The sequence below is a fragment of the Ambystoma mexicanum genome, chromosome 1q (assembly GCF_040938575.1).
Source record: "Ambystoma mexicanum isolate Mex_15411 chromosome 1q, UKY_AmexF1_1, whole genome shotgun sequence".
Taxonomy (NCBI): domain Eukaryota; kingdom Metazoa; phylum Chordata; class Amphibia; order Caudata; family Ambystomatidae; genus Ambystoma; species Ambystoma mexicanum.
This window is the reverse complement of record NC_090922.1, coordinates 1507666979-1507691616: the sequence shown is the minus strand read 5'-3', so window position 1 is coordinate 1507691616 and position 24638 is coordinate 1507666979. Positions and strand designations below refer to the sequence as shown.

Genomic DNA, 24638 nt, shown 5'->3' with positions numbered 1-24638 from the left:
TATCTGGGACTCCCAACCCCCCCAAAAGTGTTGGACGTACCAGGACTTTCTGTTGTATTCTTGGTTTCTTCCCATGCCATATACATTTTCCGAATGTAATATCTTACACATGCGAGGTGGTATCACTACTGAGAGCAAGCTCACTATGTACAGTAGTCGGGGAAGTAGTGTTATATTTACCACCGCTATACGTGCGAACCAGGAGCGTTCCTGGGCGTCCCATCTATGTAAGTTGTCCTTCAGCTGCTTGCAGAGTGGGGTTATGTTTGCCCCGTATAATCCCTTATGTTCGCTATTAATTGTATCCCCAGGTTTTCTATGCTGTTCTTTTCCCAATCAGGGGGTATTCTTTGCTTAATCTCCTTATTTCCTGTCGATCCTCAGTTATATTTAGGGCTTTGGATTCCATATAGTTTATAGTATATCCCGAAATTGCAGCAAATTCTTGCAGCCTCCATCACTCCGGGCAGCGATCTATTTGTGTTTTTCAAAAATAAGAGAATGTCGTCTGCGTAAAGCGCTATTTTGTGCACCTCTTTTCCTTTCGTTATCCCTGAATTCTCTGATCCTGTCTAATTGTAACAACCAGTGGTTCCATAGCCATGGCAAATGCTAAGGGGGACATGGGTCACCCCTAACTGACGTGTGCCTCGCAGTATTTTAATCTGTGCCAAGGTTTGCCCATTAACCAGAAAGGTTGTTGAAGGTATTTGGAAGTTTGCCAAAATCATCCTGGTAAACTCAGGTCCACATCAAACGCTGCAAGAGCCAATCGCAGGTATCCCCAGTCTAGGCAATCAAAAGCATGACGCGCGTCTAACGCTGCTATCGAGAACAGTTGTCCAGTTTTTGTGCCTAGATCTATTATGTCTATGGTTTGTCTAATGTTATCTTGCGTGTGCCTCCCTACTATAAAGCCTGCTTGATCTTCATGACTTATGCTCAGGAGAACTTTCATTAGTCTGGCAGCCAAGATCTTAGCGTATATCTTAGCGTCACTGTTTAATAGGGCGATAACTGGTGCAGTCCGTAGGGTCTTTCCCTGGTTTAAGAATTAGTACTGTGGTATATTTTCCCATATCTTCTGTGATCACCCCTTTTTCTCTTATGCGATTTAAAAAGTCGAGTTAAGGGTGCAAGCAATTGGACCCTTAAGGTTTTATTAAAGCCGTTTCCTAAGCCATCAGGGCCCAGTGTTTTATTGCTAGGCTATGAGGTTATTGCATCGCTAATTTCTTGTGTCGTGATGGGTATGTCTAAGGTTTCACTTTCCTCTCTGGGTATTTGGGGTAGCTGCAGTGTTTCCATATACCTAGTCTGTAACAGCAGGTCTAGCCCTTCTTGTTTCAACAGGCCTGCGTGGAACTTTTCCATCGTTCTGAGTTCATCTGCTTCTGCTGAAAATACCCTACCTCCCTCGTCGTGTAATTGGGTGATGTAGTTCCGCGCTTTTTGTTGTCTAAGTTTTACTGCTATGCATCGGTTGGCTTTCCCTCCCTGCATCTAATATGTTGGCTTAGTATTTAATAACACTCTAGCAGAGCGGTCTGCCACTTGTGCTTCCAGTTGCGCTCTAATCTTCAGTAGTGCCCTTAGGGATTTTTGTGTCTGTCGAGTTTTATGTTGATCTTCAGCTTCTTTGACTTCCCCCTCCCAGTTTATTCCTGATCCCTTCTTTACCCCTAATGTATATTATGGATTGGGATATGAATTCCCCCCATACCACCACTTTACACACGTCCCAGACTATCCTCCAGTCTTTCCCCTTTCTCATTTTCTTTGAAATACTTGCCAATCACCTTCTCCATATGTGCTCTGTGCTGTATCCCCTAGAATCAGTTCATTTAATCTCCAATGTCTACGAGTTCCTGGGTTATCCTTGGGCGTTTCAATTTGTATTATCACCGGGGCATGGTCGATTAGGTATTTAACCCTGATTTCTATCTTAACTACATGGGGGGATTAATGTTGCAGAGACCAAATCATGTCTATTCTTGAGTAACCCTTGTGTACTGCTGAGTAATGTCTGTAGTCTCTCTCCTGGTCGTGGAAGAATCTACATGTCTCTATTACCCCCAAGTAGCTTCCCCAGTGTGTGCCTATTCTTTCTGTTTGTGGTGGACGGCGGCAGTGTTTTGTCTAATATGGGGTCCATTACGAAATTGAAATCACCCACGATAATCTGCTCTTCACACCAGCTTCCTATTTACTGGAGTGTTTTCCCCAGAAAGATGTCCTGCTTTTAGTTAGGCGTGTGTATAGCCAGCTATGTGTACATCTTCCCCCTCCAGTATACCCGTAAGTATTAGAAACCTTCCCTCAGTGTCTCTATGTAGAAACCGTTTAGTAAAGCTCAGTTTGGCTCCTATCAGGATTGCTACTACCTACGTTTTCTTCCTGCTAGCAGCTAGAGGCATAGTATTGTTTGGGGAATACCTTATGCAACATCCTTCGTTCATCCTTGGGAAGTAAATGGGTTTTCTGTAAAAACGCTATGGATGTCTGGAACTCCAGGTGCCTCCTCAATATCAAGTGCCATTTTGCCGGTAGGTTCAGGCTCTGCACATTCAGAGTTATAATGTTCATTTCATCCATACCCATAGAGTCCTGCTGTCTCTTTACTAATGCCTCTGCTTCTTCCTTCACTTGTCTTTAAACCTGCATAGGTTACATAGCATACAACAAACAATTCCCAAACTCTCAAAACTTTAACTTCAGCTTTTCCACTTTTCCCCTCCCTTCCCATCCCGCATCCCTTTACCCCAGTGGGGCCTGGGTTCTCGCCAACCCCCCACACTCCAGGTGGTAGAACTCCAGGGCATTGGGCCTTGTACAACCCTGGGATTTCAAATATCCAGCATAGTCTGAATCCTGAGTCAGATTCCAAGATAGTCAGGTATTTGCCCCTCCGTCCAGTGTCATTTCTCCTTAATCTAGCATGTATGTTCATTCTTTCCTCTCCCCACGTCGTGCGGTAACATCTTGTCGCCAGTCTCCTTTCACTTGTTTAACGTTTTAGTTTGCAGGCCTGTCAATTTCGCTTCCCTCTCACGTCTCCTATTTCTGACTGCCGTCCATTCCCATTATTTGGAATTTCCTCTAAGAGAGTTTTGACTGGACGACTGTTCAGTTTGATCCTCATCGCTTTCCATTTGCATCAGTGACATACCCTCCTCACATGTGGTGATCCGCTGTTGTAACAATCCGAAGGGGACGGTCCATTTGTAGGTGATATTTTCAGCTACAAGATCGCTCTCCTCTTTTGCAACGGGCCAGGTCCTGGTAAAGATGAATCTGAGACCCGTTGTTTTGGTGTGGTCGTGCCTCCCTAAGTATCTCCTCTTTCATAATATATGAGGTCAGGGCCACCAAGACATTCCGGGGTCTCGCACCCGGATCCCTCTTCTTAGGGCCCACCCTGTGCACTCGGTCGATCCTTATGTCCTCCGGCTGTGTTCCTTTCAAGAGGCTGCTGAAGCACTGTCCATGGTCTCTTTTGTCATGGTCCAGAACTGATTCTACCAGGTCCTTGACCCTAATGTTGGACCGTCTGGAGCGAATCACAAGGTCCTCTGCTTGAATCTCTTGAAGTTGTGGGTGGCTCTGGCCCCTTGTTCCAGCAGTACGCTGTTTTGTCCGAGTTCCTCTGACACTTGGTTTAAGCCGTCCTCTGTCACGTCCACTCTATTCTCCAGTTCATTTATTTCCTTTCTGACTTCTTCTAGCGATGACTTGAGCTCCTCCTTCATCTTCCCAAATTGGTTGTGGAGTGATTCCATCATCCTTGTTTTCATTCCTCGCAGGCAGTCCTGTAGCTCATCCTTACTTAACGCCATACTGGGGGTGCTCTCAATGTTGGCCCTTCTCTCAGCGTGTTTCTCCGGCGCTGGTGTGTGGGTGTCTTCTTGTTGTCTCCAATAACGCTACAACTATCCTCCTTGTGAGATTGTTATCCCTTTTAGCGCTTGCTGGTGTACACCTATGTTTTGCCCCTGGCATCTGAGAGTTTTCCTTATATTTCAGTTCTCTCCTGACGATGTGAAACTGTTCCTCCCGTAGTGGTGTCACTCTATCTTTCTTTCGGTGGGTGGGGGACCAGTATTCAATAAGCTTCAGATCGAGAGATGACAATATACTGCAAGGGGGCTCTGTAGCAATCACTGTGGCTCATCTTGCAGCTCTTGTTCCTAGCTTTTTTCCTCTGTATCCTCAAGCAAATCCTATGTTTGGGCAGTGTAGGAATTAGATGGGGAGTGAACTGTTCTCTTCTTTGTTCCTCCTCCATTCTGTGCTACCAAGACGTGTTTCTGTATTTCTGATGTTATTCTATGCTTGTTTTGGGGGTGTGAGCCGGTTTCACAGTGTGTTATATTGCAGCGTGTTATCTCCTATTTAAATCATCCCTTCACACCTTTCAGTCCGCAGCGTCTCTGTGCCGGTTGCGCTGCTCCCACCTTGCCTTCTCTTGTTCTTATTGTTTGGGACGTTGGTGTTTGATCAGTCCCATGCCTTGGCATGTTCCTTTGGCTAACAATTCCGGATGCTGCCTGTGCCCCTCGGTGCTTACGCTCTGTCGGCCCCGCTTTCACCCTGCGGGGTTCCACCTTATCTGAAGTAGCGGGTCAAATGATTTCGCGCTCTCGCTTACCTTCTGGTCTGATGGCTTCGTCTGTGGTCGGGTGCCTCGCTGTTTCGTCCTTTTTAACCCTTTCTGGGGGGTGTAGCTGCTTCTGCGTCACTCCGCGCTGGCTGCAGTGTTGAGTTCCCTGCTTTCGCTTTACAGCCTGCAGATTCTTTGGCTCCCCGCTGAAGTCAGCTGCTGCCTTCCTTGTTCTCTTGGAGCATCGTTGCCTTTCTACTCCGGGCCAGACGGTTCTCGGCTGTTATGCCGCCTGCATACCCGGCGGGACCTAAGATGCTGCTGTCCTTCACGCCCTCAGACCTGGTCTCTGGTCTGATCAGCTTCTACGTTGTTGCGATAGCGGGTGAGGGGGAGGATCAGCTGTCTTCTTTAGCACCTCAGCAGTCCGTGGGGGGAGTGTGGTAGTCCATTTGCCTTTATTTTGCTTCTCAGTCCTGTGGCCCTAGACGGAGCACTAGGACGTGTACCCTCACGGTCCGGTGGCCATCTTGGAATCCCCTTAATGCTTTTCTTAAGTTAGTCTTTTACTGTCTTTCCTCTGACTTGAGTATTCCACTCTTTCTACTCAACCCTTATGGGGTTTGCTATATCTTTATCATGGATGAGGCACCACCACTGCTGGGGTCTTTCTACTAGACTCTTTCTCTGAGCCCTTGGCGCAACATGTACTATTGATTCGTAGTGCTCAAAGTCTCTCATTAAGGGATTTCCCTACTCTTAAAGAGTTAACTTGGCCAACTTCTTTCTCAAAGCCTCATGCTTAATAACTCTGCTCTCTTTCCTAGGTTTCCATGCTCGGCTAATGTTTGCTGATGGGTGGTTTCAGATCTCCTGCTCTACTGGTGTCTGTGTTAGACGGGCTCCAGGCCTACCACAGTTCTTCCGTGGTCATGCCACCACATCAGACGGTCCTCCGAGCTCCTTCTGACAGCAGCTTTTCCGCTGTTCGGCTTGCTGGTTCTCTGCGGCTCCACTACGCTCTGCCCCTCCAAAGGCGTAGCTACATCAGAGGGTTTCCCCTGCGTTTGGCTCTCTCCTTCTCTGATCCACTCCTCCTTCTTGCATACAAGTTCACCCTAAAAGGGATATTCCTTTTCCCCCTTGGGCTTCGTGGTTGATCCAGCATTGCCTGGAGCCAAAAAAAGAGGGTACATTATTCATTACTGGAGGCAGTCCCATATATATGCAGATAAGGTGGCTTTCATAGGGAGTTACTTGTGGGAATGAGAATCCTCGTCCCCTAAGGGAGAGTCATCCCCAGTGAGGTCCCACTTGCCCAGACCCTTAAGGAGGGTTTTGCCGGGCAGGGTAACCTCCCTAGCATCACAGGGGGTGTCTCCCCCTGGGGAGAAGGGTGAATACTCTTGATTCATCACAGTAGGCAGTGAAGTAGTGAAGTGTTTGCCTTGTATTGCTGCAAGCTGATGAATGGTTTAGGAGCGCATGTCAGTTAAGTGCTGTGAGAACTTGCAAGGAAAAGGAACCAGTTGTGTCATTGTTGGGTCTCGGAAAAGACTGTAAATGACATGGTAAATGCCATAAACAGTGGTGCAGAAATTAATGGGTACTCTTAATTGAGGGTGCACCAAGTACAGAAGGACAGATGGAGAGCTTATCAAATTACCTGCATGGGAGTGAGTGCATTGATGGGCATGGAGCGCGATCTCCATACACGCCCCAGTACAAAATGATGACCTGAAGCGAAATGTGTGTCCAACATATTGATTACTGGACCTACGCGAGTGCGATCGTACAAGTTGCTGGAGAGTGTGAAGGATTCATGACTGCGGAAAGTTTGAGTAAAGCTCCTTCGCCCGGCAAATGTGTTCTGTGGAATAATGCAACTTTCAGAGGCTGGGGCCCAATCAGCACATAGCGTATCAGAGAAGGCACCAGATGGAGACATGAAAGGGGGGAGATATGGGATGCCTGAAGAGTGCCATGGAGGACATTTCACTGAGCAATGCCTAAAGCATCTCTTGTGTGTAGCAATGTTTTGTATTAAGATTAACTATTTTTCGAGGATTTGCAGGTATAGTGTTGCAGTAGGGTTACAAGGACATTTAGGTAAGTCAACTTATATTTTACGGATAGGTTGTGCCATAAATAGGATGAAAAAAATCTACAGTGACTTGTATAGAAGGAGCAAAGGGATAGTGTAGAATTCCTCTTATTATGATATAGTTTAAATGAATGTGATCGTGTTGTAGTTTTCTGTTGGGTTGTTTTATAGGTGCAACGTTAACACCATGGTGTGCATGGGAGTAGTTGGTTTGGGTGTACTGTTACTGAAGCATGGCAAAGTGTGTGCATGCCAACTGTTTGGTATGACCGTATTGGTAATTTAAGCATTACTAAGGATTGCATGTGATTGTTCCTTATTGAAGCAGTACACATGCATGGATGCAAATTAGTTCAATGTATGGATATATTGTTAATGAGGCATTGTTAAGGATGGCATGTGGTTGTTAGTTATGGATGTTTTGATAATGATGCAGTACCAATAAATGCATGGAAATTGGTTCATTGTATGGATGTATCTTCATTGAATCATCACATGGATGCACACAGCAAAGATATAAGAATGAATGTATTGGAATAGAAGCATTGCCGATGCATGTGCGCAAATTTTAAGTGATGAATTATTGAAATGGAAGCGTTGCTCAGGGGTCAGGTGACTCTATTCTGTGGGGTACATTTACCACCCCAACAGAATTCCCTGCATCAAAAAACTGCATGCTAGCTGTTACAAAAATAATGCCTGTGCTGCCTCTGCTGAGCACATATGGGGCGAGATGGAGCATAGACATCCCGAGAATGGCTGCATTTTGTTTTCTCATGTGAACCCAAAGAGAAGGATTCCGAGGCAGAATGGCTCAAAGCTGTTATGCTGCCAGCTCAAAACTTCAAACTGAAAAATAAAATGTTCTGTGTTTAAAATGACCTTGCACTAGTGGTATTTCCATCGTTCAACATTACACAGTTTGGTTTCAGTAAAACACAGCCATGCCCATCTTTTTTTTTTTTTTTATTTTGTTATAGCTGATTACATCAACTTTTCAAAATTTTTTTACATTTAAACATATTAAACGTACAAAAGATAAAAACATGATAGAAGAGATAAAACAGAAGGATGCGAAGGTGAGGAGTTACAGCTTTCTGTCTACACAGAGTACAATTGCTTGACATTTGTGTCAGAAACTTAAAATCATCATTATAATAACTAGTCGACCTAACTACAGAATCATCTTAAAAAACCAATAGTCCAAGTGTAGCTATTAAGTTTTACATTTATATAGTTCACATTGTTAGTTGGACTATTCAAAATCCTTATAATTGTATTTCATCAAATAGAACATTTTCAAAAAAATGCACCATAGCCTTCATAACTGAGAATCTGGTACTCTTAAATAACATACTCCAAATCTCTTTCTCATCCTTCTCCATATACAATTCAAACAGCTTTTTGCAGTATTTCTGGCGGATATCATGCAACAGTGGACATGACACAATTAAATGTTGAAGAGACTCTTTTACACCTTGCTTTTTGCAGAAGCGACAAAAGTTAAGATCTACGTGAATAATTTTACGCCTGATCATTATCTCTCTTGTCAGGTATAGATTCAGTCTCACACGTAAGAATTTATTACGAATGTTCGCCGAGGGGCATTTAAGCAAGTATCCAGCCGCTTGTCCTAATTGTTTAGGGCCGAAAAGATTTGAGTCAAAGTCTTTGTACTTTACGCATAATTCATGGGTTATAATCCAATCCCAACTAAAGAATTTTTTTCTTAGCGCTAGTTGGATTATCCATAAGATATTGCAAGGAGATGTTCGCTCTAGCTAGGGTGTCTATAACCAGGTTTCGCCATCTCAAGGGAAAGAAGGCAACAGAACCTGCTAAGTGACAAGCAACTGTGCTCAAAATGTTATTATCAGTAATTCCAAGTAAACATTTCCGAAAAAAGGCACACATTTTCCATTTCACTCTGCTATGCAGCGATTTCAGTCCCAATTCAAATCTTAGTATAGGAAGAGGTACACAATTTGGCAGCCGCAGCACCTTTTTCCAAAAAGTGGCCTCTAATCTATTCCAATGGTTGTCATCGTTATATAGTTTGGTCTCTGCCCCATAGAGCAAAATGGGAACTACTTTTTGTTCAAAAAACATCAGAATATGTTTTAACGTAAACTTCCCATATTTATATATCAAAATTTTTGCTTGCGATATAAGGCTCAGCAATTTAGTGTCTAAAATGTGTGAGTCAGTAACATGGCTAGCAGTATTTTGAATGCACACACCCAGATATTTGTAGTTGGAACTAATTTCCATGGTTTGTTGTTGTAAAAACCACGGCCCATTGTAAGTTTTACCTTTCCCGTGGGGTTTGCACACCATAATCTGCGATTTGGCTATATTCACTTTGAGAAAGTTTGAAACTGCATAGTGTGAAAGAGCAGTTAGCAAATTCTGCAACCCCTTTGGTGTCTGTGATATCAAAACTAAGTCGTCTGCATAGAGCATCCACGGGATGCGTCGACCACTCAACTCAGGAGGATCAGCGTTAATACCAAGAAAGGCCATTCCTACATCTAATATAAAGAGGTTAAACAATGTAGATGCCAATATACAACCCTGTTTGAGTCCACCAGATGTCTGAATAGGTGCCGACAACAGGCCCTCGCGTGTCAGTCTCACGCGCGTCGTCGTATTAGTGTGTAGTTGCACAATTAGGGCCAAAATAGAGCTGGGGCAGCCGAACGCTTTCAATTTATTAAAAAGAAGAGTTCGATCTATAGAATCGAACGCAGCCCGGAAGTCTATGAATGCAAAAAAAAGAGTCTGTTTCTTAACTGAATATTGGGCTTTCAGCATATTAATAGTAATAATATTAGGACATGTTCCTAATCCAGTGACAAAACCCGATTGAAGGGGATCACGTCTCAAGTGATTCTTGGTCCACTCATGTAGATCTCGTAAAATGAGTCGACAAAAAATCTTTCCTGAGACATCCAATAATGATATAGGTCTATAACTTGCCGGGCATGCGCGATCTCCCTTTTTATATATTGGGATGAGAATCGACTGTCTCCAGGATGAGGGAATTCTTTGAGATTTATTAATTGTTTCAAACATGAGACATAAAATGTCCGCCCAAATATCCGGGAATTGTTTTAAATGACTGTTAGATAGGCCATCTGGACCAGGAGCTCTGGAATTACTTGCCTGATTTATTAGCTGTTTTATGTCTTCTTTAGTGAAACGTAGGTTAAATGTAGCATCAAACTTTGCTACTGAACTGGATGAAAAAGGTTGGGCACTTTTAAATTGGTCAGAATAATGATTTACCCATAAGTCCTCTGAGACATCGTTTGATTGAATTGCTACTTGATGACCTGATGTTATTTGGTTTATAGTATGCCATGAGCGGGCCAGATTTTTTGAAGCTAAGGAGGCTAGCATTTCTTCCCCGTCTTTCTGATAGAGTTTAGCTTTCATGTGTCTTGCCCAATTTCTATAATTTGTTTGTATTCGTACAATAGTTGCCTGACGTAATTCTGAAGGGAGTTTGCTGGCCTTTCTTTTCTCAGCCCGAACACTGGCCTTTTTAAGTTTGACTTCATGATTAGGGATGTGTAGATGCGGTATTTGTTTTTGTTTATGTTTAGTAGAAGATAGTGAAAAGAGCTGCATTAGGTCGTAATAAACATCCACAGCCCCAATATCGCTCATGGTATTATTTGTTAGATTAGCATCATAGCTTGATCTAAAAATTTTTAGTGAATGTTCCGACCACTTCATTCGATTTCTAGCCGGATTCACTTCATGTGTCCCTTTAAGATAGAGAGGTTGAACCTTGAAGGACATTTTGTTACTCCTGCAGGTTGTCTGCAGAATGTTGTGATCGCTTGCCTTGGTTTCAATTATACAGAAATTTAGAACCAAATCTAACATCTTCCCATTAACGTAAGTGAAGTCGATGATCCCACTGCTATTGGCCCGCTGCCATGTGGGTCTAGGAGGAATGTCATGTGTAAAGGCTCCATTCAGCATGTGAAGGTTGCGTGCCTTAGTAAACATCGACCACATATCAAGTCGTTTCTGTTCCGACTTAGTGTATGGGCCTAGACAATGTAAGTTTAGATCTCCTGCCATGTAGATCAAGTCCACAAGTCCATCCAACATAATTATGTCAAAGGCTTGTGCCAGGGATTCAAATAGGCTATCGTCAGAAATTCCCGCAGGATTCCAGTAGATGTTAATGATCGCACATGTGAACCCTTCTCCCAGCACTCTAGTCATTTGTATAAACTGATTCGGACAAAACCATGATGTTATTTTTAGTCCAGAAGATTGTTTAACAGCAGTTAGTAGACCCGATGTCGGGCGTCCCAAACGCTTTTTTTGTGCAGGAATTAAGCATACATCATAATTGTCCCAAGAAGGAGTACTGGTTAACCAGGATTCTTGGAGCAATATGACATCATAATTCAATTCATGCTGCATGGGGTTATTGATTAAATGACGATGCCCTCTGGAATTCCAACTGGCAAACTGGAGATTAGGTGGTTCAAGAGTCGTATGCTATCCTTGCTTCAACTGGCATTGACAGCTGCAAGTCTTTTCTGATCGCTCTTGGATTCGATTTTTTTGCTGGATTGAAAGTAGCGGGCGGCATGTAGAGGTCTTCTCCACTGCCTCTGGGGTTACAGATAGTGAAAAGCCAAGATCAGTGATTTGAGATTTCGCAGCCCAAATTGCGTTTACTACCACTCTCGAATTAATCCATAGGTTGACTAGGGATTGGTTGGAAGCGTCTGGGAATTCCACAAGTTCGATGTCTACAGTTCCTATATCCTCAAGATCTGGGATATCATGAAAAATTGCTAGGACTGATGCCCGATTTAAGTTATACTGTATCGCTGGCGTCGGCAAGCAACTCAGGGTCAGAGAATGTGTCGCCGGCCGTTTAGTGCCAGCACCAACAGATTTTTGTTTGGCTAAAGGTACTGGCTCATTTATTTTCTTAGGTGCGCCATTATGTCTATTTAGAGTAGAGGCTGTTTGAGAGACCATAGAGGCCTCCAAGAATTTCGTTATAGTTGTCTGAACCAGGCGTTCCATGTCCCCAGTAAGAGCTACATTAGTCTCCGGAGCCTCTATCCTGACACTTTTTGTAGACCTCGCATTCCATGCAGGATGGAGGGGAGCAGTAGAAAGCCCTTCCCCCATATCCAGGGAAGTTGGTTCTTTTAAAATTGGAGCTGTATCCAACGCAAGTGGCTGCACATTGGCTGAGTCCACCTGCGGGAAATTTAGATTTTTTGGGATTGATTTAGAGGCCAAATAATCGTCCACAGCCTTTCGTATTTCTTTGCGGCGCTGGTCATCGCCCTCTATGCTCTGAGTCATCGGCGGCTTGCCGGTATGGTCAGTAGCTGTTGTATCACGTCTACTGAGTGTGTCATTGGTCAATACACTCCCACTTAGTTCATTAGGGTTACTACGTGAGATCTGACTTGCTGCATTAATTAAGTTATTCAGAGGGCTATATGCTAGAGCCACATTGGTCGTGTCAGGTTCTGGCTGTGTGTTTGCTTTTTTTGTACGTTTCTGTGACGCATATTTTTTTGTAATAGCTTTAGAAGCCGCAATAGTTAGGGTGTTTGTCGCTGAAACTTTCTTAATGAAAGCTTTAACTTGTGACGGTTGACGACTCCCCATTTTCATATTTTTTGTTTTTTTTCTCTGTTCTTGTAAGGGTGGTTTTTTAGTACTAAGGTTCTCAATTTTTTTAGTGTCAAACAAGGCATATGTGGGTATCTTCTGTGTTTTAATTTTTGACTCAATTTCCATTTCCATGGAGTCTACTATAGGCTCCAGGATAAACGGTATAGGTTGAAACTCTTGAGCAATAGGTTCGACAACTGGTGTCGTCTGTGTGAACACAGATCGTGTAGATGTTGATAGTGTGTTTGTGTTGATCAGATTTTCTAATCTATTAGATATTATAAGTTGATTCTCAAATATCTGGTCAAACTGTTTTGAATGTGTGTCTGCTTTCACAACTAGCACTTCGAACAGCTTGGCCAACGCCAAGATGGCGTTGTTCATTGATGTTAGAGCTATACTCGTATTTACCGTTCGAGAGTCATTAAAGCGCCTATCCACGGGGACTTTTCCAGTTGCCCTTCTCGGCGTAGGAGCGATAAAAGAAGGATTTGCATCTGAGTCAATGGGGCTCGTGTTCGTGAATAACGCCGGCGACTTAGATAAGTTTTGCATACTTGTATGAGAGAGTGTAGCAGAGGAATTAATCTCTAAATCAATAACGGGAAAATCTTGAGACAGATAATCCACAGGTGGCATCGAAGTTGAAGTATCACTTACAGTTATGCCAGACACATTACGCACTTCAGGAGAAGGAACTACCATCCCAGTTATTACATTCGTGAGTATAGCACTATCAGTGAGTGAGACATTTTCCTTAGCAAACATGACAATAGGTTCGGTGATTATAATTGATTTGTATGACTCACCGATACAACTTTCCCCCACCTGTATCGCCATTTTTTCTTTGTCATTTGCATTTATTCCACCAGAATCTCTGCTCGTAGGGTCACTGTTTGCGCTGTTTTCCAAGTTTACAAACTCTGTCACTGGTTGTTGCAAAGTTGTTCCTATTAGCTTTTCAGCTGTCAATTTTTCATGATAAGTTTGCCTTGAGTCTTTGCAGAACGGGCGAATATCCATTCTTTGGAGAATGTCCGTTTTGCCTTGTTTCGTACAACTGAAGTTTGATCGCGGAGTGGAGCTAAGTCGGGTCCTTTTTGTATTGACGGTGGTAGGAGACTTAGAATAACTGGCGCCATTAGATCGATGTAATATGGTTACAATCGGCATGCCAGACTTTAACGTGTTTGTATGTCGTTTCATGATTAAAATAGATAAAAAGAAAGAAACCAAATATCATAAATTCAAGCAAGTTGACTAAAGTTTACCTAAAATGTGTGAAAACACTATCGATGTACAGATTGCTTTAGCCACAAGCCTCAGTCGCCGCGGCGAAGCGGCAAAGCGGGACTTAGACCGGGACTTCGCCGGTGCGCGCGCGCGGTGCGCGCGCGACTTCCGTTATATAGCTCCGCCCAGCGTAAACAGACCAGTGCCTACACAAGAGACATAAATATAATATTAATATCCAACAACGTCCGCTCTGAAGTCCGCTCTGATGAGTGTACAAAAGTCTGTCTCTGTCGGCAATCACCTTCTGGATGCTGTAGTTCTGGCAAAGCTAGTTCGCTTGTAGATACACAGGAAACACAGGGATTGAATGCGAGCAGCGTTAGCAGCGTTCTCCAGCGGCAAAGCGGGACTTAGACCGGGACTTCGCCGGTGCGCGCGCGCGGTGCGCGCGCGACTTCCGTTATATAGCTCCGCCCAGCGTAAACAGACCAGTGCCTTCTGGATGCTGTAGTTCTGGCAAAGCTAGTTCGCTTGTAGATACACAGGAAACACAGGGATTGAATGCGAGCAGCGTTAGCAGCCATGCCCATCTATCTTTAGGATGAACACCATCAAATGAGGGCCCTTCCTCCCTGAAACGCATTGTTGTGTCAAGGAAAATCTGTGAAGAGCAGAGAAATTAATTTCAGGCCATATGGCAAGCGTTTACTTTTGCAACAAATTAACACAGGCAAAGCTCTTCAAAATAAGCTCTCTCTCTGTCCCTTTGCTTGCTGTCAGTTTCAAAGAACCCATTTCTTGAACATATCCATGTGTACAGAAATTGACCAGAGCTCTGAAAGCTCGTACAAACATGGGGTTTGGAATGGCATATTCCTTGTAAAATATGGGGTCTGCCAATCTGATTTTCAGGAGGATAACAATTGTAAATATTTATAAAAAAACGATTTTGACAAATGTAACTGTGGTATAACAAAGCATATCATAAAAACACCCACACTAAAACTGATGTCCCTCCACTGGGTCCAATCTGCTTAAAGGGAGGCTGTGATATCCACAGCCTGACCTATCCCATCTTAGAGGTATGTCCCGGTTATTTCTCCCACATGGTAAAAATCCTCTGAGGTCATTATGCCTATAAAAGGAGGATACATTCAAAATTCAGGAGATTAAAAAATCCAACCTTCAAAATCCAGAGATCCAGACATTCAACATTCCACATTCACCCTGCAAGACTCCATAATCCAGATCCAGACAGAACCTCCTATCCAGGCAGAACCATTTATCCAAAATTAAACCCTACAAAAATCCCAATAATTCCGGGAGAAATGAGGAAAGGTTGCTCACCCCTTTGGGAGAATCCAGTGATCAGACCTGTTTTTGCCCTGCTGATGCACCTCGCTGCCCACTGGGACCAGACTCCGGTTCCCCCGCTGTTCCCTTAAAGGAGAGCCTCCCTGCTGCGCAGTGACCAGACCCTTGTCCCGCTGTCCACAGACCTGTTTAGCTCTCCAAACTACCAAATTCAAGTGCTTTTTGTAAGTATCACCCTTCCCCCAGTAACCAAAAGCTGCATCCATTGCTCCGTTACCTTGTATTATGTCCAACCATATAAAAATCCTATAAGCACCCTAGTAACCTCTTAAATTGTCAAACTGTGTGTATCCTGTCCTTAAAAGAATCTGTGTTAGTCTCCAGGTGTTAGCGCAATTCTTTCCAAATCATTTCATTCTGTGGTAGAAGTCCTTAGTATTATTTTGAATAAGTTAATTAATTTCCCATAGAGTTGAACGCGGCGTGAATAGGTAACCTTGCAAATTAACCTCTTTGCGTACTCTTTCTTTAAATATCTAGCCACTAAAATATAGTAGCAGTAGAATAAATCATTTTTCTAACAAAACCGAGTTGCCTGTGAAAGTGTTTCCCGTTTAAAAACCCGATTTACCTTCCCTCTAAAGAATCCCACACTGTCACCCATCCAGAGTCATCCTTTCACATTAGTATCATACCTGTTATGTGCCTTTGTACTTCATAAGTAAAACCTATTACAAGCTGGCTGCTTGTTTTAAACCCACGAAAACTAAGAAATAGCAATTCTGCCACATGTGATTCTTGCTGCACTGTTTTTCCTTCACAAAGTCGATTTTTCTAACCTGTATGCATGTTGTTTAGTGCCTTGCTTTGTAGCGTGTAGGTTTTCTTGCTTCTTAAGTACAGCCACTCCAATTCTTGTCTTATTCATTCAACTGCACATGTAAAATAATTATTTGGTGACTTCCGAGTGCCATTTCACTCATTTTTTGGCTTCCCATTCAGGGGTGATAGGTCGGATTTCCAATCCGACTTTTGCCTAGTATACCGGACTCCTTGCAACTCCTCTCCATCCACACAAAACTCGGTTAACAGGGGATTGGGGGGAGAGTTGCAAGGGGAATGCATAACAGTTGTCCCATTTAAAAGTATTCCCAAAGGTGATCTGGTTTTGATTCATATTTGCATTACTGTGGCTGATGTCAGAAAGTTACATTAAATGTATCCCTTCGTTTTGCTGTGTAATTATCACCACACTGGTGATTGCTGCCCTATATTGAATCTGTTTGATTTTTATTTGAATTTAAAAATAAATAAATATTTCATTATTACACACCGGCCTGATTCATGATCCATTGCGACACGGGTTGTAGGTCAAGGGGAGTGTTCGACTGGTTGGGTGCCTTCTCAAAAATAGAATCTGAATGTAATAAACATAAAAACGTTTTTATTATGCACCACATCCCTGGCCAGTAGAAAGAGTCCTGGTCTGCAGTGTGCAGCATCTTTAAATCTGTAACAGTGCCAAGGAGGTATTGTAGTTTGTAGTATAAGTAGGATGAATGGTAGTGCTAGAGTGTGTAAGATGGAGAATGTGAAGGTGCAAGGCCGTTTTTGAAATCGGGATAACAATTGAATAGATGTCCCACCCCAGAGGATAACTACTAGAGCTTCCTCTCCTGACCAGCAGTTTGCCCCTCCCCATTCACCAGCTCCTCTATCTCTGACTCCTTTCCAGAAATGCTGTGCATCAGGTCCCTCCGTATGCCACGCATTTTACCAGTTGCCTTCCCCCTCATCACTACTTTGAAGGACTCCCACAGGGTCCCCGCTCTGTCCACACTTCCAGAGTTTAGGGCAACAAGCTCCTCCACAACGTTTAATCAAGCAGCGCTACGGTGCTCAGCTTCCACGTCAGGATTAGGCGTCTACGCGCAGCTCTCTGCCACATTACCTCGAGAGGCGAATGGTCCATGAGGACCCAGGCCTTGTATTCAGCAGTGACTAATTCACCCATGCATTCAGGGCCGTGAGCATTTGGATCCCATCTGGACTAGAATATCCACAAGGCTTCCCGAAATGGTGCCAGTCTAGGGTACAGGGACTTGAAAAAGGAGGTGGTATCATGGTTGGGAGCGTATGTGTTAATGATGCACATTTCCTGCTGCTCCAAAAACCCATGCACAATGACCATCCTACCTTCATTGTCACATCTGAATTCGAGCAGCTTAAAGGGTACCGAAGGGGCAACCCATAAAGTGTGCCTCTGGAATACGCGGAGTAGGCAGAGCCATACTTGTATCCCCCACCCCTTTTTTAACAAGTGTGTCCTGCCTAGCTATTGTGAGATGTCTCCTGCAGGAGGGCTATGTGTGCTCCATTAGCCTATATGTGCACCCTTTACGCTTTATAAAGCTGTTGAGCCCCACAACGTTCCAGGAGCTAATCTTAATCTTAATGTTGCTCATCCCAGCCCCGGCGTCCCACTCACAACCACGCATTACTTTCTCCCCCACTTTTTCCAATACAGGACCCCCATGGGTGTCACTAAGCCACAGCATTCCTCGCCTCCACCCAGTAGTCCCCACAGGCTTGCGGGCACAACGTGGCAGGGCGCCGGACCGGGTCAGTGGACATTGCAGCATGCACTTTTAACCAACACAAAACTTGACCCAAGCCCCTAACATCTGCCCAGCAGCAACTGGCTCATTCGAGTGTAGCCGCTTCTCACACTCCACAACCCATGTTACCGGTCTCATATGCAGCAGCTGCGTACTGGTAGCTAGTATCCTTAAAAAAGGAAAAAGAAGGGGGTGCAGTGATAGCGGTGGAGCCACCCACGCTGCAGTCACAGGTGTAAGCCAGTCACCTTACTGGTCACCCTGTGAGGCGCCTTCTTCCCCTCCCGCCATGGTGCAAACTCCATGATGTCCTGCTGCATGCCCTCTTGGGGCAAATCCTCACCAGCCCCTCAGCAGTGAATCGGGTTGTTGCGTCGGGCCGCATGGGGAGCCGGTCAACCCCTACCATGTCCATCCAGGTTTGTTATCCTAGAAATTAGGAGTTTCGTTATGGAGAACCTTTAGTCAGGCTGGGTAAATCCGCATGTACCTCAGCCTGCTCGCCAAAGTCGCTCCTTCGTGGGACCAAACGCTGCTTGCTGCTTTTGTACTTTCAACATATAATCTGGGTATACAGCAATTTTAGCTGATCCCCTCTCAATGAACCTGCCTTGTCTGGGGAATGCTAGGATTGTTTCTCTGTCTCTGTAGTTGGAGAATAGTTCACACTTTTTCCCACCGGTTGCCAAAGCACCTGGTCCGTATAACTTTCTCGAATTCGCTACCCCACCGAGTCTATGCACGAGGGCACAAAAACATACCTACTGCAAAGAGTAAAACACAAAGACATATTGTCACTCACCGGATGGAATGCCTGGTAATCCCAGAGAGACCCGGACCTGACTTGATTGAAGAACCCCAGTTAGACCTAAACCAGGGCCTCCTCTCTAGGGATAGAACTCTTTTTAGTGATATGCCTCCAGGCTGATCTAAATAGACAGGCAAGTGAGGCCAATCACAAAAGAGCGGGAACGCGGAATAAACAGTGTTTCTGATGCTTGTTAATCTGCTTCCTCAGATTGTTTTTTTCCGCCCCGATAACTGCTTGCACTTTGAGGAGCTCTTTCATAAGAGACATTGTTATTGTTATTACCTTGTTCATCGACTTTATTGATTATCTCCTTAAAAAGTATTTTCGACGGTGCTTCCTGTACCACCCTGTAGACTGCGGTGGACTTTCGACGCCTGCGATCCGGCGGCAAATCCGTCCACGTGGCCGGGCCCTCTGGGTCGCCTACACAGTAGGGAGAGTGGCGTTGGGGATGGCCATATTCTTTATGTCTCTCCTCTTTCCCCCTCTTTGCTCCCTAGGTCTGGTCATCACCTTTATTGCCTTGCGCTATGGAAAGGACGCCATTTAGGTTTTGCCCCAATTGCAAGGCCAGATACCCTTGGAAGGACGAGCACTCCTACTCCTGCAACAATTGTCTACCCCTTGACCATGACGAAGCGTGGTGCGCGACCTGTAAACTACTGCACCCTAAGACGCTTAAGGAGCATCACGTTAAGCGGTGGGTGGCCTATTGCATGTCGCGGGCTGGATGGTCTTCCCCCACCGCTGCACCCGCTGACAGTGACGGGAGGGACCAGTGATGACCAGGCATCCATGTTGGATGCCATTTACCTTACGGCAGATGTTTCAGGGTCCGCAACGCCCGTCCCAGACCCCGCTAGGCCTGACGCGAGTCACGCTATTGGGAAAACACACGGCGACAGGGGTGTAAAAATCACAACACTAAGCACACAACACCGGAACCGCTGAGAATTTCAACAGGATCCACTGGTCCTGCGGATCAGCAGCCTTCCCCGCATCCACAGCAGTGTCTTGTGACTGGGCCTCCTAAAACAAAGGGAGCTACCTCCAAAACCCATGCGGCCGTCGAAGCGCCCTTAGCTGATGCTCTGGCGCCACCCAAGGCCCCAGTAGGAGACAGATCTACCGCTAGGCCTCAAAGTCAACCAGCACATCGCCCTGCTTCGCCGAACATCTCCGAAAGCATCGCTAGGATTTCTTCGGCAGTGGGGTTGAAGGAGAGGTCTAAAGAGACGTTGAGGCACAAAGAGCGGCCTGCGGACATGCCGAAAGACGCACCACAGCGTCCTGATGCTCACAAGGACTGCGAAGAGAGTCCTGTGCCGTTGTCCAGCACAATTGGAGACAAATTTCAGCAACATAGGGAGCACATTGGAGACAAATTTCAGCAACATAGGGAGGAAGATGAAAAATTTGAAGGGTGTATGGATAGATTGGAGAAATGTGTCTCGCTTTCTGAGAACCCTACCCCCAAGAGACCTCGGGAGGACCCTCCCTCTTTGCCTACTTCTAAGTTTCCAAGAAATTTAGCACCCACTCAGGAAGATTACACTTGCGTCCTCTCTGAGGACGAGATCCACATGGACACGTATCGAGACATTTTCGACCAGGAGGAGGATACTAGCTTCCTAGAAGACAGCACTGTGGATGAACAGGTGGATCCTGGGAGGATAGACGCCAGGTTGAGGTAGAACCCTGGGCACTCCCTACTCACGACCAGGACCATGTTGTCCTATGTTAGTATTCACCTCCCTCCACTCGGGCCCACCAGGCTTACCCAGTGGACGACCAGATGGTGTTCAACACCATCTTGAGAAAGACGGATGACCATTTTCAAATCGCCACCCAGTGATCGACGAGGCAAGTAAGCGAGCTTCAAGCTCTGTCTGTGGAACATCCGTTTCTCACCTTCTATAAGGATATGGTTGTGCTCCACGCTCGTCCTTCTTTCTTGCCTAAAGTGGTTACCGATTTTCATTTGAACCAATTAATCTAATTACCTGTCTTTTTTCCGAATCCGGCCTCAGATGCTGAGAGAATCTTACACAACTTGGATGTCAGGCGAGCCCTGAAGTTTTACCTCGACAGAACGAGTGAACTCAGGGGCTCCTCACAACTCTTTGTCACATTCGGAGACCCAAAAGGGAAACCTGTTTCAAAGGCAACTATCTCCCGATGGATTGCCTCCTGCATTTCTGAAGCCTATACCATTCGGGGCCTTCAACCTCCGAAGGACATCCATGCCCATCTTGTACGTGACGAAGTAGCTGCTGTTGCCTTCCAAAAGTATGTTCCCTGGGAAACAATTGCCAAGGCGGCTACGTGTGCTTCCCCATCAGCTTTTTGTAAGGATTACTGCTTGGACCTGAGCTCCAGGGCTGATTCCCAGTTTGGTCAGGCTGTCCTTAAGTATTTATTCCAGTAAGTGGGTCTTCCATACACCCGATCTAACTGTGGGGCAGGCTTGGGACTCTCCCACAAGTATGGAGGAAATGGGAGGTGACGTAGGAGTATAATAAAGTTACTCTCCATAGTGACTACCTTTATTCCAAGTCCATGGTCCCGTTTCCTCCATACGCCCGCCTGCCGTACCCTCTAAAAAGTATCCGCTATTATTGCTTAAATGGTGTAAGACTTGGCGATAGTAAAGGACTGAAGGGCGATGCGCAGGGCGGAGCTCAGGAGGGCAGGGTTACCGCCACGTGCAGTATCTCGCATAAAAATAAAAGTAGGACAAACATTTGCAATTTTTTATGCTTTTTAAAAGTGCTCTGGTACCGTCCCGAAGGACGGAATGTCCCACAAGTATGGAGGAAAGGGGACTATGGACTAGGAGTAAGGTAGTCACTACAGTGAGTAACATTATTAGTGTTAAGGCCTATTCACTTTAATTCACTGTTCATTTAGGCTATAAGATACTAAATAAATAAATAATAAACTGCTTAAGTGGGTAGTCCTGTTTTTTGTTTCTATGTGCTTAACTGCAGATTTACTCTGGAATTAAGTTTTCGAGAGTAATATTCATTCAAAGGCAAATCGATATATAAATTGTTTTGCTTTTAAAACTTCAATTACCTTGTCATCACATGGAGATTGTGTTGTAAAGCCATTTCATATTGTAGCCAATTGTGTGGCAAAGGATGGTTCAACATTAGAAGTGTCTAGAAGTATAGTCCTGGACTTGTCACAGACGGCTTATCTTAGGCGCAACTTCGGCGCGCCATTGGCGTGACCGCACCATTTTTCCCCTTTTCATTGCTCCGAATCTCAAGGAAATGAAGAGGACTGATTCTCAAAGCAGGACAACCAGAATGTCAAAAAGTAAGTAATGCGCCGAACCGCACTGTCTCTCGTGCCCAAAAGCTGACCCTTGCTTATCCTAGTGTCAACAATCAATATAACATTTTAGCAACTCAAAAGCAGGTTATAGAAATAACAGGCAGTGTAAGGCATAGAAAGAGAATAATAAAATGTATTCAAGCTGTTGGTGCAAAATAATGAGTCTGAAGACGAGCATTAGCAGTTTAGAAGGAAAGCTTTTCTGCTCAAAGAGGAGTTCCAGGTTTGCCATGCCTGGGGCCACAAGCCCCTTAAGCCCCTGAGCCCCACCCTGCAAGGGTGAACTTAGCCTCACACATAGAAGTCCTTCCGGCAAGGAATGCCTGAGTGGTTTTTTAGTGAGTGACTGGCAAATGTCTGATGATGTAAACGCTTACCATTCTCTGTGTGGGAAACCTTCGGCACGTGTTGATGACTGTAAGGGATTAACTGTCAAGGGGGCTGACAGATAACTTCAACCAATAGGAATTAAGACCGGATTGAGATTTTGTCATTAATTGTACATTGAGAGTTTTTTTTTTGTTTTATTTCTCTCTAGATTTGCATAGGTTTGGAGATTTTCCATGAGCAGAATGGCATCTGATCCAGAGAATCCAAACCCTGGCTCACGAATTATGACCTTCCATCCTACTATGGAGGAATTCCGCAACTTCAGTCGCTATGTTGCTTATATCGAGTCCCAAGGAGCTCACCGAGCAGGACTGGCAAAGGTAAGCCAGCTGGGGTTGAGGGTAGAGTCCATGGGCAGTCTGCTAAGGACATCCAGGACTGAGGTTCGACCATCAATATTCAGCTTTCAGACACTCCCAGATGTTCGAGAATCATATTGGGGAAATTGCCAAATCCGTTTTTTTCCATTGTTGCACACAGCTGTATGCCCCTCACGACAGTCCATTCATCCTCTGCACCCATCCCTCCTTCATATTGCAGAACAACATATGTTGTACCAAGTTGCCTATTTTATTTAATTTTTAAAGGTTTGATTTTGTATGTGTGTTGTATGTAAATTTGGAAGTGCAAGCATTTATTGTACAAAACAGTGCCACACAAGCCAGGCTGTGTGGGAATAGAGCACTGCACACCGTGCAGTTGACCTTTTCTTCACCCTGCTACTATCCAGTACACTTAAAACCGGTAATGAAATACAGTCTTTAACCTGTGACTCCACCCCACAGTGACAACAATACAGTGAATGGGATGTGTAAACTGTTGTGGCTTCAACCTTAGTATTAATGCTTGTGTTAAATGATCTGTACCAGGCTCTGACCTCCCCAAATCGCATACATGGCCTTGCATTATTTTCCCTGCTCCCACCATCCCTCCACTCCCTTCATTCATTCGCCCCAGCCCCAGGCTCCTTCTTAAAACCCAGCAATTTTATGCTGGTTCTGTCAAGGTAGGACTTTTATTTTTTTCACTGCATTTTGCAGTATGAGTGTGAGATGGGTGAAGAGCATGAATAGTCTATGGTGGGAGGCATACCTCTGCACGGTGCTACAGAGAACACGCACATATATTCACTGACAAAAAACCTTGTTAAAGGGGCTTTCTGGTTAAGTTGCTCTAGTAAAAACCTATGCAATTCCATGGACAAACGTTGTTACAGGGACGTTCTGGTTACAGACTATGCATCTGTTTGCGGAGATCGTGTGGCATCCAACCTGTTGAGGAAGGCAGGTGCTTTCTTACATAGTGGTACCAATCACCAAAAGCAAAGAACATAGACAAACAGCCTCATGTGCAAGAATTGCCGGGGAAAATAGAGTAGGTCTGCAAATTGTGTATTTATGAAGTAAACGGGACAAAGGCATAGGGAGTTCACCATAATGAAATGCATCAACAACCGAGGTTACGTCTGCCTTCACCAATCTTACCGCTCTGCTACTGTACATATGAACAAATAACGAACAGCCAGAGTAACGACTGGAAAGTGCTAAGACCTGAACGTCACTACCATGTAGTAAGGACCCTAAACTTTGTCTAATAATTGCACAGGTGCTGCAGTATGCAAAAGTACAGAAGCATAACGTGAAGGAGACCAGGAGGGGTCCCACCGAGCTACCTCAAGATGTAAGCACTGGAGGTGACAGAACTATGTAACAACTTCAATGTGCTTATAGCCACATCTTTATCAACAAATGTAAAAAGATGGGGAGAAAAATGGTTAAAAAAATATAATCTTATTTTATTTACTAGTTACTCATAGGTTAAAACAAGACCGACGGGTCACATTTGCAAATTTAGACAACATAAAACAAAATTAATAGGAAGACCATTAATTTAACACTTTTTTGTTCTAATGGTCACTCCTTGAATACATTAAATTTCAAAGTGATGTTAGTAACACATGGGTGACTTTGCAAAATGCAATTCGTATCCGACTATTTGCAGGGTCCCCATATACATTGTGTCGAACCCTGGGGACACTGCAAATAGTCGGATACGAATCGGGACCCCTCCTGGTCTCCTTCCTGATATTCAGTCCTCCCCCACGAGCCCCTATCAAAAAAGAGGACCACTGTTAATTCAGTCCGCTCATTTGAGTTTTCTATACAGAAGCATAACGTGTCTTTATGTAACGCAGCAATGGCAAAGCACCTTAGAGTGGCAGGATGAAAATTTCCCTCATGACGCAATGACTTTCTGTAGTAACCGTAAATTATGTAATCTATATTGCTTCATGTACACCAAACACATTCTCTTTTCGGTAAGAGAACATATTGGAAAGGAAAGCGAGGCAGTACAAACGGCAACTCTTCCACAGTAGCATACGGGCATAGGAAAGGAAAGGAACTTTGCATAGGGAAATGGACTGCGTGGAAGTCAAAGTGGAGAAATTGGTGAACAATTGTGCCGTTTTTTAAAGGTTGCGTACAAGGATATATTTTGGACAAAATGAAACCGCACTGGCACACCTGCACGTGTACTCCTTCCCCATTCCCT

General features: G+C 44.6%; 1 protein-coding gene across 1 annotated transcript in view; it reads left to right on the top strand.

The window, feature by feature from the left end:
- The window catches only part of KDM4A (lysine demethylase 4A), a 1237605-nt gene that overhangs the window by 40573 nt on the left and 1172394 nt on the right, over positions 1–24638 (top strand). Inside the window, exon 2 of the mRNA XM_069642410.1 lies at positions 22234–22405. Within this exon, the coding sequence (XP_069498511.1) occupies positions 22259–22405 (147 nt within the window). The 5' untranslated portion in view covers positions 22234–22258. The remainder of the gene's footprint in view (positions 1–22233; positions 22406–24638) is intronic.